The following is a 20,218-nucleotide window of genomic DNA, read 5'->3' as shown; positions in this document are numbered from 1 at the left end:
AAATATTTTTCCATGGTCGAAATGCAAGAAGAATACAAAACTACTGTGATTTCATAGCGATACCTGCAGGGCCATTGTCAATTAGTTCGCCTGATCAACACAGCGTTATACATAGGACTGATATTGAATCACGGAGAGTAAAATCTTGTGATACTAATCTCTAGAACCAACTCAGATTGGTACATATATCTTATGAACCCACATGTGTATATCTTTGACTGTACTCATTTTAAACTTTTTTTTTTTTACAGTGGTGCTGTGAACTGAATTTTTTCTGGGTTCCTACAACATGGGGTGTCAGGGACTTTATTGAAATGTTGTACACAAATTTCATAAAATCCTGAATATATCTAGAAGTCAAAATTAAATGGTTTACAGTATTTTATACCCATTAATAATAATTGAAATGCAATAATATCACTGCACTAAAAAGACTTCAAACAATTATTGTTACTTCTCTATTGAAGGTTATGAGCAGACCAACCTTTATCGCAACTGGCTTTCTTAATTATTACATGTACTTGCTCTGAAAACATAGCTTTTACAATTGTTTAAATTAACAGATGTTGTTCTATGTACAATGAATACATTTTAAATAATAAACCTTACTGTGTTAATAACAAATTGTGTTTGACAACATGAGAATGATTCTGATGCCCAGTGATGATGTTCAAACAAACCCAGGTCCTGGTAATATACTAAGACCTGATTAACAAAGAAGTCATGTACATCAAGGTTCACTCAGATTTATGAATGCAGTTCTTGAGCAAGTATACATGTATGACAAATAGTTTTGTTGCACTTGTGTACTCTGAGATTCTGAACATGGGTCAGTGGAAGTTTTTAGTTGTCAGTACAAAACTAGATCATCGGAAATCACTTTATGATGAGTTGTAACCACAAAGAGTACATATTTATTCACCTGTTTGCAGATGTACTTTGTACAACTTTATAATCAAATAACGGGGACTGTGACATTTCATGTCTAGTTTTTTTTTTGTTTTTTTTTTTATTTTATTTTTATTATTCCATCCCTTCAGAGAAAATAGCAAAAATAAATCCAAATGAAAATAAGTAGATAACATTATGATAAAATATTAAAATTTATAATTACATTTTTGATCATGTGACCTATAAATTGATGACTCTCATTTTGGATTTTAGTAAAACAATATCAAATCATCTTTCCACGGGCAGATATCTCGCAACATTCAAATTTAACCCAAAACATCAAATATATGATACTGCCCACAGTTTTTGAATTATTTTATATTTCACCTTAGGAGTAGCTAACCAGACAATGGAGTCAATCTATTTTGGTGTAAGTTGTACAAGGTTTTGAAATTTTTATTTCACATTCAAGAAATAGCTGACACCAACAGCTAACAGTAAAAACATTTTTATTCACTGGTTTTAATTTCAATTTTTAATATTTTGAGCATATTCACTGAGTTGTAAATTCACAGATTAGCTAGGGAAATTTTAAATGTTCACATGGATTGAACGATGGATTTCACTGAAATTAAAACCCAGCGAATAATTAATGCTTTTACAATAGTAATAAAGGACGCCGAACCAAGCAGAAAAATAAAGGTGTTATCTGATTGGCCTAGTAGTTAGGTATTTGGGCTAGCTACCCAATGAAAGACAAGCTTAGAAATAGCTGTTGGGGATTTAGAAAAACTAAAGCTCCAACTTTAAAATAGATGGATTATATTCATCCAAGTAAATTATTATACTTAAATATACTTTTGTTATTTTTACAGGCGGGTCAAACAGTGAAAACAAGAGTGCATATGGTTCACGCATTAATTCGTAATACCACATTACATTCAATTTGCAACTTACCAAAAATCACATTTATTGTATAAGTAAATCATTAAAATACTACCTCTTACGTAAGCATATGCGCTACTAATATAGCAAATATTGTTTGTTTACAACAAATTTGACTGTTCGCCGTACTATGGTGCATAAAAAGTTTTCCTGTAGCGAACCAAAGCATATGTGAAAACATTCAATACGTAGACGAACAGTAAAAACTGAATGATTTCATAAAAAAATTTAAGTAAAAAAACTTGCACACAAACGATGTGATAAACATGTAACAGGAAGATGCGGCTTATCATAATTGCAAAAGAAAAATAGATCACATTAGTTCCAAATGCCATGAACGTTTTTTTTTGTTAATATGAAACAGAGAAAAAAAATGGACCTGCTATTGCTGGCGCAATATCGCAGCGTTCTTCTTTCTTGGTGTTTCGTAAAAATAGGGAAAAAAAATTAAACTGCATCAGCGCATCATTTTTTTAAGTTTTATATTACCATAAGTGTGAATTTTTCAATTGTTTTGCAAATTTTCTATTCGGTGATTCTTAATAAATATACAGTTTACACTATTTATATCAAATGTATTTTGTATTCTGCACAACATTTACTTTCTTATTTAATTTAATTAATTTATTTATTTATTTAATTTCACTATTTTGGTGTTTGATCATATAAGTTTAATTGTAATTTTCTATAATCCAGTGAATAATTTAATCCCGCAGAATTTATTATCAGCAAAGAAGTGAAAATAAAAAAAAAGATTAATTAATTAGTTAGTTAATTAATAAATTAATTAATGCATGTACAGCACATCATTGAGCACTAAAATCGAGAATGAAGTATTATCTAAGCATTATCAATACACTATCCAACAACAGTCTTTTTATTATTGCGAAAACCTCTGCACAATGTTGTGCTCTTTGATGTGGGTTGCCCTATGACCCCAGGTTTTTTTAAATTGACCAATTTAGCTATGATTGATTTCTTGTTTTTGCCATTCAGGGCAAAATATTCATCAAGTCCCTTTGTGTTTCTCGAAATCAACACACTGACCTTTCCCACTGAGGAAATCGTGAAGCTCTAAATTTGAGGAGGTTGGAAAAAAACACCAACATAAAAATGTTACCACTTTATTTGCATATTCCCAGAGATTTGCATAATTAATGAGTGTTTAAGCATTGACACAAATAACACATTTTGACAAATGAATTTCTAGAAACTTAGCTAGATTCACTGAGACTAGTTATTTGAAAGTCTGATGAAAAATCTTTGGTTTAATATCCAATAAACTTTTGAATTGAGCTTAATGCTATGGATGAAATCTCAAAGTCATAGTTTGAGCATCCACTCTTTTTATTCACATTTTTTCATTACTAGACGGAACAATTCCCTCTGACAAAAATTAAGATTCAAAAATTTGTAGTGCTTTGAATTTCAAGCATTTTTACAAGTCAGCCATGCTGATCATGAACTCTGAACTATTGTCACTGAAATTGACTTTTAAATTATGGATATCAAATATCTTAATAATTGAAAAAAACATCACTTATAAGCATATATATTATTGAAACATTAAAATGAAATCACTTCCTGTTTCTTTGATGATTACAGCTAAGTGTGGTACAGACACATATCCAGTTCTGAAAAAAGAAAATACATTTGTATGTGGAAAATAGAGCCCTAATACGAAATTTTTACAATTTAATTATAAAACGTTCATGAGGAAAAACATTTTCTTGGAAGTTACTGTGTTTCTAAGTCTTAGAATCTTCGCTACCAATGTTGTTTTTACTCATGCCAGAAATTCACAAACAAACAAATTTAAAGCAGTTTACAGATATCTATCAAATTTAATTAAAAAATTTCAGAAAATCATTTCTGCTTTGAATCATAATTTTATCAATGTTTTTTTCTCCTAATTTCCAACTAATTTCATTCATTCAAACTAACACACTAATTTAAATAAATATCATAAAAAAAACATTTATCGGCTAACCAAAGAAATAAAATGTAATAAAAATACTGTTTAGGCGGTATCTATTCTCGATTCAAAGATTGATACTCGGATTAAAGTTTTAATTTGATCAAAAATAATTAATTAATCGGTAACAAATGCGTATCCTTTCTACCAGCCTAGATTTCAAGATTATCAGATTATTTAAAAGACCTATAGACGATTTTATTTCAAATTTTATTTAAAGCAATAAAATAGCATCTACCAGTAATAAAAACACATCCATATTAACAAGAAAACAGTGATCTATGAAAACATATTTACATGCCGGGTTCATCCATGTGTAATTGTACACTTCAATTAATAACATGAATATTAACCACCTGCTGAAACTGTTTATTTCCATTGATTTCGGCAATCAGTGGGAGCTTTAAGCAGGTGATGTGATAAACAGGGATTGGGTGCCAATCATGTATGACAAATATCTACTACCAGAGCTTACAAACAAGTATAATATATTACAATATTATCACTGTAAAGGCAGCCATATTTGTATCTGTGTAAAGGCAGCCATATTTGTATCGATGTAAAGGCAGCCATATTTGTTCAAAAAATCATGGGTAATTTCATCTGTGACTTTAAGTTTTAAATCAACAAGTATTAAATAATTATTAACTTATTCAATTGGGTCGAATAATTCTGGCATATTGTCAGATAAATTTTCAAACAGTGTATCCTGTTATTTTAGTTGTATTGCAGTATTACTTCACATGTGTTGCTTTATGTACACCTAATGCAAGGGACAACCATGATGCCATATACTGTGGAATACTTTATTTTCTCTGGAATTAATTTTGAATTAACGAGCATTTTGTATGGAATTTATTTTCACTGATTTTTGATGAGTTTAATGTGAAATATAGGGAAAAAAGTATATTCGCTGGATTTTATTTTCACGGAATCATCCCTTCAGTGAAAATGGCGAAAATAAATTCCAAGCGAAAATAAAGTTATCTACAGTGATAAACAATCTTAAGTAATAAACTGATCTAGAATTTATGGTGTAATAAACAACAATTTTTTTGAAAATTTCAATGAAATTTGTGATTTGTAAGAGATATTTCAAAAGATAGGTTAGGTTTAGCTACACATACATACTGATGTCACATAGCTGAAGGAAACACAAAGAAATGCATTGTGGGAAATATACAACATTTGGGGGAATACTCACCTCGTTTTTGCATATATGAAAACAGATTATCCAAAAATTCTTTTCTTTTCGGATCATCACTAAGTTCATAAAGCTGAAATGACAACACAAAATAAAATTAATTAGTTTTTAAAATTCCAACTTTTGAGACTGAATGTAAACTGCTTTCGTTTTTGTGGGAAACTGCAATATTGCCCTCCCTTCCTGGGCAATATACTGATATTTTGTTCCTGAGGGCAATATCATATACATCCTGATTGCCCCTCTATTACTAAGGGCAATAGTAAACACTGACTGGCTTTTTGTTCCTGGGGCAATATTATATATGGTCTGGCCCTCTACTCCCAAGGGAATACGATACACTGATTGCCTATTTGTTACTGATGGAAATATTGACTGACCAAGAGGTCGATATCACAGTTGAGTGAGATTGAATTTCCCAATCAATATAAACTGACATGTACTTCTCCTAAAATGAAGCAATAAATATTCTACTCTATAACGAATGATCCTTTTATTTCTGAGGGCAATAACATCTACTGACTGGCCATCTGTTCCTTGAGGCAATATCTTGAAATTACTGACCCTCGGTTTCTGAGGGCAATATTGATGTTGTGTGACCATACATCGTTCAATCATGACATCGTTATGAAATCTTTTCAATTTAGTAAATCGTCTTTTAGAGACACCTGTAGAGTCAATAAGGTATTAAAGAAGCATGCATATCTGATGGCCCAATGGAGTGGACGATGGAGTGACCGCATAGTTTGTGCATGAATGACCATCACAAGGCAAATACAAATATACTGTACTTGACTGACTTAGGGCCCACCCATGACTAAACTACTAACTACCCCCCATCCCCACTATTGGAGGATTTCTATTTTGTGGGTAAAATTTTACTGTTTGGAGTTCGGACATTGTTTTATTTTTCTGAATAATCAAACCACAGCATCTAATCGTAGAAAACGACGACCATGAATGTGACAGGTGAATTACACTTTAACAAACACACAAAAAATCATGCCAACTTTTCACTGAAATCAATGTCAATTGATCATACTTAAAAATCTGTAATTTTCTTTCACATTGCATTAGCAAATAATGTCATTGCCTGTATTTGAGAATTCACAACAAGATGCATTATTACGTCACAGTGCTCTAGATTGGTTAATAACAGAATTGAACTTCCAGGTTATAAGACATTCTCGCACGTCAAACCTTGCAGCCACAGACCCTAATAATTTGTACATTGTAAAATTTGATCATACATAAAATTGTAACATGATACACACATTTTTGGAAATGTTTGTGTGTTTTTTTTCCATTGTAAACATGTTGTGGAAATCAACTCAACTAGTTTTGTAAAACTGCTTATTTATTCCCAAAAAAAAGATATTCCCCTTAACCTAGCAGATGGTGAACAAACATTTGTGGATGGGGGTGCTCGACTAAATGCCCCCCTTCCCCTCATGAACTCTAAGCACTAAAGTTAGTAGAGTATGGTAATCTTACGACTAAATAATGAATAACATATTTGCTCTTTGTGTTTAATGTCAAACTATTAAAGTCATACTTTCAGTATGCGTATTTAGTGAAAATCATTTAGAGATACTAATTTTATCGAAATTAAATAATTAGACTTTTAAACAGAGGCAAATAACAAATAACAAAGAGGAACTAACTTTAATAATAAGTGTAAACATATATAGACATTGAGTGGCACCGTAAAATGCCTTGAATCAGCATGAACACCTGGTACAAAAACACTCAAATACTACAAGTATATACCACACTACAATAAGTACTACACCCACTCTATTAGAGGGGGGGGGGGCTATATGTAATTAAAACATTCACAACAGCAAACATAATCTCCTTATTTAAGGGAGGGGGGGTTAAAAGTTATTATAAATACTGTTTGTATAGTTTATATAGTTTGTTACATTTATTTTACACTTTCGTTCATTTGGCAGAAGTGGGTGAATGATTTAAGAAGATATTATGTTTGCCATGCATGGGATCGCTAAGTAACATTTATCCATTGTCTGGTTCACTAGTCATTCATCATGCATTGTTCTGAATAATGATTGGATAATGTCAGGTCAGGTCAAAGGGCAGTTACAGGTCACCTCAAAACAGTAGACTGTGCCAGTTTTAATTTTCTCAATTCTTTTTCACTTTCTCTCTTTATGTCTAAAAATAAAGTCTGCAGTTCCATGCAATATTGACGGATACAATGTCTGCTTTCAATCAATTTAAATTACAGTTCTCATCGGTCTTAGCACACAGAGAACTTGTGCGCTTCGTCGAAAAACCTTTTGAAAAATTATCTAAGCGACAATTTTTGTGCCAGAATAAGGACAATTTTTTGGGAGAAAAAAAAATTGCATAATTAGTTGCGTCGTCATAGATTTTACAGAACACAGACAGATGTTCACAAAAAAATATGACATTTTATTACAATATTATTTACAGTTAAAAAACTATTAGGATCTGTAGAAAACTGGTTGAAAATGTTTTTGATTGTTTGCAAATTCTTGATGCATGATTTGACCTGCAACTATGCCCTCTGACCTGATAGGTCATGTGTTATTAACCAATAAGAATGCTGTGTGGTACTGATGCAATTTTCTGTGAATTTTGAAATATTGATGTTGGCATTTTATAAAAAGCTATGTGGAAGAGAATTATTGATGTTTAAACATAATCATTGACTTCAGAGAACTTAGAAAAGATTCCCATGTGTTTAGAGTATTGGAGAAACTAATTCAAAATTACTTGTACTTGAGATATTGATGGAAAGCTGAAAAATGAATAATTGTTACACAAATCAGGTAATTAATTTGCACAAATTTCAGTGTAAAACTAATATGTACCAAGTTTCATCAAAATGTAATGATTAGTACTCAAGATATCAGTGGAAAAGCCAAAAATGCCATTATGCAAATTAGGTAATTAATATACATGGTTTTTACCTAAAACTAATCAAACCTGTGCATTACTCAAGAGCATCGATGCAAGTTTCATGAAAAACCAGTGGATACCAGTGGAATTGGCAGACCCACACCCATACATCTCTTACCAATGATGTAACAACACACATTGGATTAAATTTTAATATAGTTGCAATGAACTCGATTAAAACACATTCCTATATAGAATTGCATTTAATAGAGTTTAATTAAACTTGATTACAATGCAATTCAACAAAGAATTGCATTTTAATTGGAGTTTAATTAAATAAAAGTTGAAAATCTCGTCCGTGACTTAACATGGAAATGTTAGCAAAGCTTAGGTTTAGTACAGGGGGGTAGCTATGGTACAATTATATTAATATTACCGGTAATATAAATTGAACCATACCTCTCCCCTTTACACCTAAGCTACGCAAACTTAAATTTAAATAAATATTAATATACATTATGAAAATAGTGAGTGTTGTCACCTGTTAGGTCTGTCATCATGTGGTAGGTGTAAAAGTTAAATGAAAACGGTCATAACATTGATATCACACGAATACACACACATGCGTCTTATTTTTGTTGTGATGAGACGCATTGGATTAACTTTTAATATAGTTGAATTAACTTTTAATATAGTTGCGTTATGTTTGGATTAAAACACAACTCTATATAAGGTTGCGATTTAATGGGAGTTTAATTAAACTCAATTACATTGCAATTCAATATAGAATTGTGTTTCAATCCAAGATTATTTAAATACAAAATGCAACAAAATAGAAATAACATCATACATCCTGTGACTTATTATAAAATGTTTGCGAAGCTTAGGGTTAGTAAAGGTGGTAGGTGTGGTAAAGTTACATTAATTTGAATATAAACTGTACCGTACCAAACCTTACCCTAAGCTATGCAAACTTGTCTTAATATTGATTAAATATTAATATAAATTATGAAAAATAGTGACGGACATCACTTGATAGGTTTGTCGTCATTTGACAGGGGTAAAGTTAAATGGAAGTCGTCCTAATGTTGACAAGACAAACACATGCAGACAGACAGACAAACAGACAAACTGCAAAGACTCCCATTGTGTGCTTTGTAAACAGGAGTAAAAAATGACAAGATTTATTTTTGATGATTTGTAAATTTCGAAAGGTAAAATGGACGTGAAAGTATTTAACATCCTCATCAACAGGTCGAAATTTGTAGTTTACCCGATCACACCCGTTTCACAATAGTCACAAAGGACATTGCAATTATTCAGAAAAGTAAAATTATGTTCAATGAATGGGTTACATATATTGATAGTTCAGAAGTGAGGTGGGAACTTAGTCAAGCATGGGCACTAAGTCGGACGAGTACGGTAAAATGCCACTAATAATGGTAATTATTATTAGCAATTACATGTAAATCCACCATGAGAGAGTCAAACTCATTAAAAAAAGGGAGGAAGACCAACATTTTTTTTTCTCGCATTTCCTCATTCTTTTACATTATACAGCCATTTTCAAATGAAGAATTTCTCACTGGAATATTTTTAAATGCCACATTTGTCAAGTATCGCATGTTAAAATTTTGTAGAAAAAAAATTGTAAAAGAGCTGTCAAGGACTCATTAGAGGGTTAATCAAGAACTCCCATCTGCGAAGAAGACAACAACTGAAAAATTGTTACACAAATTGCCTGATTATTGATTATTACAAAATTTAACCAAAAATGTACATTTCTAGAAACACAAATGCAAATGAGAAAGTGTGTGAAACAACTGGTTAATGTCCCTGGCCATTTTGCTCGTGTCCTTTTCTATTCGCAAAGCATGTATTACATATGTATTGCATTTGTTAATGTCTGTTCATGCAATCAAATCACTCTATTTTCCACTGCGTTCTATGATGTCACTAGTTACACTTGTATTTATTTGATGCGTATACGCAATAGGATATCAAACGCGTATCATCGTACATAGCAAAAATTATATTGGCAAAAATTAAACTATTTACAGTATTATTTATGCAAGACCAAGAACAAATTGATTGACTTCACTGCCAGCATGTTAATTAATTGTTTAATATGTTAATCTGTTTACAAGCATACAAAGTTATGAAGGAGCTTATTATTAGACACATCGAGGTGATTAATGAGATGTGGGAAATAATCTGCAATAATTTAATAATTCTGAGAATTAGATGATATCAGAGCAGATGACGAATGTTGTTCACACTTTCTTGTCTTATCTCAAGATACGGCAGCACAAAATATTCGACAAGACATTCAGTAACGTACTGTAAAATGACTAATTTTCACTGGGTTTAAATTTCACTGATTTAGCATTTCAGGCATATTCAGTGGGTTTTAAATTCATGTCTTTTTCATTTGGAAAATGTGTTCTATGCTAAATTTTACATATTCACAGGGTTTTAATTTAGAGCATTTTCCAGTCAGCGAAATAAGCAAAATTAAAATCCAGTGAATGATTAACCTCTTTACAGTATTACATCATGCAAACAATTCCACGGAATAAACAATACTCTCATTGACGTAATCCAGCGGACAAATTCAGTTTACAAACACAAAACAAAATGTTTTAAACAAGAGTTTGCATTGAAATCTGTGTATAATTTGAAAAAATCTCAAAGAATATTTGAAATTTGATATATAAATTGTATGAAACTACAGTAAATAGAACAGTAGACACGAATATTCTTGGAGCCGGAGTAACCATCCCGAAAAAGACTACTGTAGAATATTTTATTTCCGCTTAGAATTTATTTTCGGTATTTTCGCTGAAACGATGTTTCAGTGAAAATAAAAACCAGCGAATATTTATTTTTTTTCTATGTCTCACCATGGAGGTAATAAGCATATTACCTTATTACCTCCATGGTCTCACATTCAACTCATCAAAAATCGGTGAAAATAAATTCCATACAAAACACCCAAAAAGCTTTTTCAGCGAAAATGAATTCCAGCTAAAATATAGTATTTCACAGTATTTCAAATGTAATGAATGTGGACTTATCATCTGCAGACAGTAATTAGATGGAATTACAAAAGTTCAATCTCCGATGTCACAAACATACAGAATATAGTTCTGCCCACTTATAAAAGACACTTGTATATCATAGTTAGAATGACCTAACCAGTTACGATTGCCCTCAGGGACAATTCTGTCCATCATGCTGTGAACACCTGAGTGAAATATAAAATACAGACACATTATAAACATATGAACATGCAGCATGGCATTGAAACTCATGACCGAGTTTATACAGATTTTGCTAGATTATTTTGAGGAAGACGAAATAAACGAGCACAACTGGTGACATTAGGTTGTGTACCGTAATTGCAAATTTGTTTTATTTTCAGATTAAAAATCTTCTACTCAACCTCCAAATTAACCTTGAAAAACAACGCTTTGGTACCTGATTTGTTGGTTGAACACCTCCAATGCAACTCGTTTTATTTGACATCATACAACATTGCAGTGAATACAAGTGGTGTATTAATGGAATCATTCCTATGTGGATTAACTCAGGTGACCTTGCATTGGCGAAAAAAGGACAAGTTGGTCCTAAAAAGACTTGCACTAAAAATAAATACATGAGCGAGTCGATAGTAAGTACAACTAAAAGTGTCTTGGTGATTTCAAACAATTACATAAATTGATTAAAAAAAAAAAACGGAAAAGAGTTCACATTTATTTTGATATTGTGACTTAGATTGCTATAAAACGAGAAGTTAGTCGAATGAAAATTGTCCTAACTACCACTTAAAACTCTCCCACATTGCTGTCTGCTTCTTTTTCCTGTGTTTTTAAAATGAATATTTCATATCATTCTGCTCATTATCGCTTCCTCTGGAATTAATCTAATGACATTTTACGATTAAAGTACTATAATCTGCTCGAAAATGGATTCACAATTGATATCACCGTTAATGTAAGGTCTACGCAGTCTGCACGGTACAGTACCCACTAAAATACACCAAATACCTGCCTTCTAGTAGCCATGACTTGCATACCGCACCACCCACCCACCCACTACTTTAACCACTTAAATTGGCGAACCTTTTTGAGGGCAAAAATAACTTTTCTTACATATCAAAAAAATTTTGATTAAGACCTATGTCTATTTGGTCCACAATTATAAAACTTCGTTCAACAAAAATTAAGGAAAATTATGGCACACAAAAGAATTATGTTTTACTTAGATTCATCAAATTAGAATATAACAGACCTAAGACATTAAAGTATTGGGCTACTTAGCATTTAAAAAAACAAAAACAATTTTTTTAGTATTTATTCAATAACACTCACACATCCCCTTGAGGGAAGGGAAAGGTTACAACAACTATAATAAATGCTAAATAATAGGGAAATAATAGACAGATTAGTTGTTTAAACAACAACAACAACAACAACAATGGCATCCCATGATTCCATGGTGCAATCCCAGGGATTGAGAAGCTCAAGTTTAAACATAACACAGTTGATTAGAATCAACCACAGAAACACTGCATAATGTGACAATGATTTTTCAATAAATTAAGGAAAAACAAGTATTCTGCGTAAACACAGGATGGTATTAATAATACACTATGGTTAGCACATTCAATAACTGAGAGGACGTTTCTTCCCTGAGGGTTAATTATTTAAATTTTTAATTTTTTTTTTTATGAATGTGCAATGAACAAATTATTGCTCTAAGACAATAGAGTAATTTTGAGCCAATTGCAATGTTTATGCAAGGAGTTTTAGACTGTATAATATTACATAAAGATAACAAAATTAATCATGAACCAATTAATTAATTCATAAAATGAAATAAACAACCAACCACATTTAAAAAAATGCAATTCACTGTCGATGAAACAGCCCTTGTCCAGTTTTTATTGACTGTGTCAATTACGAACAACAAACTGATAGATTAAAAGAAATAATGTTGGGTGTGAGGGGGGGGGGGGTACTTGGCACGTTAATGTGAGTATAAAAGACAACTTTGTCTGATCTGATATTAAAGAAAAACAAAATGGCTACCAGTTGGCCATTTTGAACCGGATTGAGAATATCATACAAATACAAAGTTTGAATGAAATTGATCCAGGCATGCCTGGATGACAAATGTGAATTTTTAGTGTTCTCAAAGGTCAGTGGAACGAAAACTGCACATGTTTCCGATTATAACTTGCCTTTGTGCCAGATTCGAATCAAATCGGTCAAGACATGTCTAAGAAATGATTATGGACAAACCGATTGAACCCAAACCACAAGTGACTGCTTTGACTTCAGCTAAAGCAGGCTAAAATATAGAAATTAACTATGTAAACCATATTCCCTCTATTAGTAGCTTATAATATGATCACATAAATGAAAGCAGTACTTAGTGTCACAATAGGATATATTCTAATGACCCAGTATTTACTGGTGTGCTTCTATTGGAAAATATTTAATTGTGCGAACTGAAACATTTAAATTATCAAAATACAAAAATTGAGAATCAGCAAGAATAAACAGTATTCTATTGTCAGCATTCGAAGTAATGTACGCCAGTTAGCCATTTCAGTTGACATTTTAAAACAGGAGCCTGTTGATTTTCCATGAATCAGATATGAAGCCGTAAAACATGTCACTTTTGTACTTGTCTGTACAAAAAGCAATCAGTCTTACAGTTTTCGAGAAGGGAAAATTGAGGTGAAAAATTAACAAAACTATTTGATGAAATCATACCGATATTGTGGAGGATTATACAAATTTGTCTTGTGCATATTAAAATCCATCTGTCTTAGTGTTTCAAAGAAGAAGTTGATATTGTAAAAATTGACGGATGGCAACGATGACAATATTACAAATATGAATATAACTCTGCACGGTCATTTCCAACGACAATAGAGTGAAAAAAAAAAGTTGAATTAGGAACATGTGATACATTGCAACTGTGTTGCTGTAATGTACTTTTCAAGCAGTGCTAAATATACATCTACCAGGGTACTATTTCGGATACCAGTTATTGAATAAATAATTGTAGCGTTAAGTGAAGTCTTTGTACTATTTAGAGCATGATAATATGTAGAATATACATATGTAATAAAATCTATGCTGTGTTTCACTCATTATACAACCACTTCAATGCCTAGGTACGAAAGCCAGCAATATCTCAGAATTTTGATTGGTTGAATTATATGAATAATAAAATATTACAAGCATTGTACCAAGGCCATCGATGGGTTATGGAATGGGGTTGAGGAAATCGAACTACGCCAATGTTCGAGGCTAACCAAAATACCGTAAACCGTTTAAATTTCGCTAACACTTTTTCACGAATTTCGCTCTTTAGTGAAAAAAGTGTGACAGTTTTGAAGCTGGTGTAACAATATTATAGATACAGGAGATCACACAAATCCCATAATATCATATTTATTAAATGAGTGGTTATTTGCAAATGCTAAGAATTTTTTTTTAAATATTACTAAAATTAATAAATTGAATTTTCATAAGGTGAAGACAAATTTATTTCCATAAATTGCACTCTGCACTGTTTACCATCAACCCATTCACATTTTTTTTTTTTGGGAGCTGTTACTGATAATATATTTACCATTTCAGAGACATTTTTTCAAGAAAATTGAACGTAAAAATAGGACAAACAAAGGTCATAGTGTCGTAGTGGCATCAAACATCGCGTGGGATTCGACAAACGCGAAAGTATTTTGGGGGACATTTCCATGCTGTACACATTTGATGATAGGCAATTTCGATTAAGTGAGGGTATTCAAATGAACTATTCCTCTGTCGAAGATCGGTCGGTCGTTGTGAGCTACGAAATAAAGAAATTCAAGTTCAAAATCAAATCGTTTGATTTTTGCGGCAGACGTTCGACGCGGGTCTTTAATGCAACTCGCGAGATCTCGCAGTTGAATGGAAAATCACCTATTGCAACTGGGGCTGTGTATGTGTGTATATTTGTCTTATCAACGTTGTGATGACTTCCATTTACATTTACACCTACCAAGTGACGACAATAATTTCATAATTTATATTAATATTTAATCAAATTTAAGTCTAGTTTGCGTAGATTATGTTAGTAAAAAGAGAGTTAGTAAATTTAATATGAATGTACCATACCCCCATTATTAACCCTAAGCTTTGCAAATATTTCTATGTTAAGTAACAGGTTGTATGATGTTATTTCTACTTTGTTGCATTTTTATTCAATTAAACTTGAATTAAAATGCAATTCTATGTTGAATTGCAATATAATTGAGCTAAATCGCAACCCTATATAGAGTCGTGTTTTAATCCAAACATAACGCAACTATATTAAAAGTTAATTCAACTATATTAAAAGTTAATCCAATGTGCGTCGTCACAACGTAAGTTAGATGTGTATGTTTGAACGTACACTACATGTCAAACAAATTACCATGTTTTTTCTCCTTAAAATCAGAATTTGATAAAAATCTAAGAAAAAGACTCCATCCCCCAAATTTGCCATACCATTTTAACAAATTTTCATGCAACTATTACTCTCATAGTTAAATGATGTATATGTAGCTGGTAGTTTCCAAATAGGAAAGCAAATAATACTTTTTTTATGCAGATTCTAATATTCTTTTTTTAGTCTAATAAGAACTGCAAAAGTTATGTAGGCTTTCATCAAGTGATTCTTTGTGGCTTTCATGACCCAGTGGTGAACATTCGTTTCTGAATTACTGGTAGTGTTGGCCACGGTATATAAAGTGTATTTTGATAAAATTTTAGGGACATTTCTCAATCTATTAAAGTCCCTGTGCTGTGTTTTGAAAATCTCAGACGATAACAAACTTTTCACACTTTCTTTCAAACCTATGAATCTTAGGTAATGATGGTAAGTTGATCTGGATTTATTTTATTGACCTCTTAAAAAGTTTTACACCAAGTTTCACGAAGGCATGAATTTGTATATATTTATAAAACATTTATCCCGGAAAAATCTTTGCGCTTTATTCAAATGCAAAGCCGGTGCTTTCATTAGCTGTGGTAACATTCGTAACCTACAAGTTCCTGCAGGGTTTCTTCAATCAATTTACTGTTATGAACGCAAAAAATAGATCCCATCAAATTTGTTTAAAACGTTTGAAATTACAGAGATTCGTTTGCTGAAATATATTTAAAAAGAATGCAAGTACGAGTAGTAAAATTATCCTTTGGCACTCAACATTAAATTGCGAAAGCAACCAGTGTCAAATGACAAGTCGAAACTGACTGACCGCTATATGGGTGGTATTCATCCACGCTAGGTTGTTCCCAATTTCTTTTTTAAATTTTATAAAAATTTATAAATATTTTATAAAAAACAAATTCACACCAGCATTGCCGGTTTTGTATTTAATTATTTTGCAATTGTTTTATACATTAAATATTAATCCACAGAAACTGGTTGTTACAAGCATTGTATTGCATCACGTACATTTCAAAATTAAAAGCATCTTATCCATTCGTCAGTCATAATTGATCGAAATGTCAAAATATGGGGGATACGCACTGGTGGGCCCATTCATGAATATCGTATCAACCAAAAATAAACCAGATGTTTTGACTTATCATGTCAGAGACACTATCTGTCTTGTTTTGATAGCCAGGTCGCAAAATAAAAAAAAAAAAAAACATTAAATTTATTCTCAATAAGTGAACGCCGTATTGCAAAGTCATCAATCAGAATACCAAGTAGTAATTATTTTAGTTGTTGGCTGACATAATGTCTGCCTCCTAGCCATTAATAAAAACGACACAGCAGATAAAAAGCAGTTAGTCTGTTTAGCTACATTATCAATACTTTATATAGGTCACTTGTTTAGCTATGCAGTTTTGTAGCAAATGTCATTCTCTGAAATTCCAATAGACAGACAGCAAGTGAACTTGAACAACAGAACAAGGAAATCCTACAAAGTAGTCAAAATTTTTTTTATTTTACCGAACTGTACAAAGTTCTGTATTAAATTGGTCCCAAAGGCATGCCTCACTGAACACTATTTTTAAGCAAAATTGGTGATAAACGACTCGCTCAACGAAATTTAATTTCTCCACTCTAGGAATCTCGTCACTATTTATTAAAATCTAACATTTGCGTTCTATTGAGAATAATTAATTAAACGCGACATATAAAAAGAGGAATGAAAAGAAAGATAGATACTATGAAGTTAGTAGAAATAACGAGAGTTTTTGAGGAGGTATTCAGTATGTTCTATTGCCTTGAACTTCATTTAGATTGAAGATTATAACAGCAGAACTTTCTATAGTGTTTTATTGGTAGGAGCTCCAGCATATAATGGTCTGATTTAATGGTGATAATAATGTAAAGCCAAAATGTAAACTTCAATTAGAGTCACTAGGTTACTTTGTTTGCCACTTTCTCTCCATAAATTTTTGCTTATTATCATGAAGTTTATCTCTTTTCAAGTGAAAAAAAGTTATTACAAAATTCCAAAGGTTAGAAAGTTTTTTTTCTTCTTTTTTTTATAACATTTAACAAAGCCAGGCTGTGCTATGTTTTCCCCGATGTCTACCAAAGCTAAAGCAGTATGCTTAATTGAATGGGTACTATTTAATATGGCTCACTACTCAAAAGGTATTTCTGTTTGAAAAGTCAACAAAAATGAACAGCAATATCACCTTACAAGTAAGTTGTTCTTCTTAACAAAATGCAAATTAAAAATTGAACGGGGAAAGTTTCCTTCGCTGGATCTGAATGAATGTCTTATTGAAATTTATATTCTATTAAAAGTTACCATCTGTGCTTTATGGCCTTAAATTATTTCTTCAATGGGTGTTTTATGTCCGTCTAGCTGCCCACTTTTCTTAGTGAGATTGAAAGGGACATTAAAATTGCCCAGTTGTATTTTGATCTTTTGACCTCTTCGCACGGCAATGTCTGCAAATAAGGTGAAGCTTGACATACTTGGTTTCAGAATCGTAGCTACGCTGCTGTTCTAAACTCGTCAAACATTTTGTAATTAAAAGTGAAAATACGCCTCACCTGTTTGAACTGTTCTTCGAACGTCCATTCTTGCGAATTGGGCGGCGGTGATGTTTTCTCCGTCGGTGTGTGCGGGGGGTGCTGTTGATAGCGTATATCGGGTGACAATTCTCTGTCCTCTCCCTCCAGCTCATGATCGTCCGCATTAATTCTGTGTTGGTATTTTCGCTGTATACCCATGGGCGACATACGTGACTCAGTTTTCACTGTTATTTGAGGTCTCAAATCGACCGGGCTGTGGTCCCCGTTCCTCTCAACAACAACGTTTCTCTCTGCGTTCTCATGCTTGTCACCGGTGGTCACGTCTGGGTGTGAGATTGTCTGATGTCCCTCTTCCCGCTCCATGTCAACGCGGCTACTCTCTCTCGATCTTTCACACAACGAATCCATGACCTGCTCCTCACCGAACTGCACCTTTAGGGCTTCGATTCGACCCGGTCTAGAAAGTTCAGCAGAATGGGAGAAACTGTCAACACTACCATAGAACTTCAGTCCTGATATTAAATCATACGCACGAACAGTGTCCTGAATCAGAAATCAAACGCACACAAAAAAGTTAATCGAAGTGTGGCTTTTCACTAGGCTGATATGAAACTTGGCGCGCCGTCCGGGGTGGTCTATATCAGTTCACCAGACCGGGGTTTATATACACTCTCTGATTTAGTTCATAATGAATTGAAATTAAATCCTGACAAAACTGCACGGAATGTAATAGTATACGTCCCCAACCATGTCTACGACCCATTCTCCGAATGTTGCTTTCAAAATGGCTTTCTTGGCCCTATGAAAACAAACGCTACATTTACACTGGCCTTTTATACGACCAACACTGACATTTCAACACTTCTGCCAATTACTACCTTTCTCTACATTCCAAAGACCAATGACGAAGATCTCAGGCTACCAGAAAACTGACAAGAATGGTCACATTGACATAACTGGCTGCCCAGTTGAGTTTTAGTGGCAAATGTCAGCTGTATTGTGACAAGGTACAAGCAAATGTCAACAGCCAATCTTGCATCCGCTACTACACAGCGGGCCAGCCCGGACTTTATAACAGACACTAACCGAATGTATCAAAACATGACATACAAGTGGGTAGTATTGCCCCGACAGTTAAACGGGGCACATATGCACTGCATGACGGCGAAAATTCTCGCCAAATGCGCTGATTGAATCGAAGAACCTACCTTAAAACGCGACAGTGAAATTGTGGTGCATGCGTACTAAGTTAATCAGACACACGCTTTGATTCACAGGACGCCGCGCTGTATGAAATCGACACAGCGCCGATCATTGCTATTCATTGTAAAAGTTTAACTATTAGTGTCACAAATATATCTAGTCTCACCGAATGGGTCAAATTCTTACCGGTTTGGTCGTCATCATGCTTTCATCGACAATATTTTCATACGCAACATTAAATTCACACGTGTAAATGCCAGATCTCTCTTCAATGCGTAGTATTCAGACGAAATTTATAATTGCATTTGTTTTCCCAAGATGCACTTTTGAGGGAATTAATAGAGTAGGGGCGGGGGCGTCTGCCAATGTTACCCATCCAGGGATTGTTGGGCAATTATATATGTAAATGAAAGCATGGCTAGTTGTCGACCGTGACAAAAGCATTGTCAGTGCCGTTATTGAGCATGACTTCATTACGTATTCAACCTACCAAACAAACCCGATCGGCTATTTGATGTGCTCTGGGGTTAAAAAGCCAACTATTGTTAGTGGCGGATTGACACCCAGTACGCAGTGTTTGGCGCTAAAGTGTTAAATTTCCGTTTTTACATGTAATTTAAATTAACTCGTTAAAAGATCGTATTAAAAAAGTTGAGATACATGTACATGTACCGAACTACAAGAATACTGTAAACGCATTCATTATTCACTGTCTTTTAATAACGACATTTTCGATGATTGTAAGTAAAATTAAATTAATTAATTAATTAATTAACTAAACCACGCGAACTTTACTATTCACTGGAAAATGTGTTGAATTAAAAAAGTAAAAATATGACTTAGAATTAAAATAATCAAATTGAATATTAGTTGTGAATAATAATGAGGTTTACAGTACCACTGCATATTTATTACTGTTGTTGTCGGAGTGTGTTACAGTAGAGGGACTGACTCGAGTGTCCGGTGTGTTTGCGTCACTTATGTTGGGTAACAGTGTCTTTACTTATTCCACAGTCCCTCTATGATAGAGGTACTCAGGCTTATTCAATACACAGAGTTCAACA

The 20,218-nt window shown here is 32.9% G+C and overlaps 1 protein-coding gene across 1 annotated transcript in view; it reads right to left on the bottom strand.

The window, feature by feature from the left end:
* LOC100377969 (protein dead ringer homolog) overlaps positions 1-19,443 on the bottom strand; it is a 40,023-nt gene extending 20,580 nt beyond the window's left edge. The window contains exons 1-3 of the mRNA XM_002734244.4: positions 19,341-19,443; positions 17,970-18,494; positions 5,016-5,088 (exon numbers count right to left, since the gene is read on the bottom strand). Of these exons, the coding sequence (XP_002734290.2) occupies positions 5,016-5,088; positions 17,970-18,494; positions 19,341-19,358 (616 nt within the window). The 5' untranslated portion in view covers positions 19,359-19,443. The remainder of the gene's footprint in view (positions 1-5,015; positions 5,089-17,969; positions 18,495-19,340) is intronic.
* Between the last annotated feature and the right edge of the window lie 775 nt (positions 19,444-20,218).

This window comes from Saccoglossus kowalevskii, chromosome 13, assembly GCF_978046115.1.
Source record: "Saccoglossus kowalevskii chromosome 13, keSacKowa6.1, whole genome shotgun sequence".
NCBI lineage: Eukaryota > Metazoa > Hemichordata > Enteropneusta > Harrimaniidae > Saccoglossus > Saccoglossus kowalevskii.
This window is presented reverse-complemented; position numbering and strand designations above follow the sequence as displayed.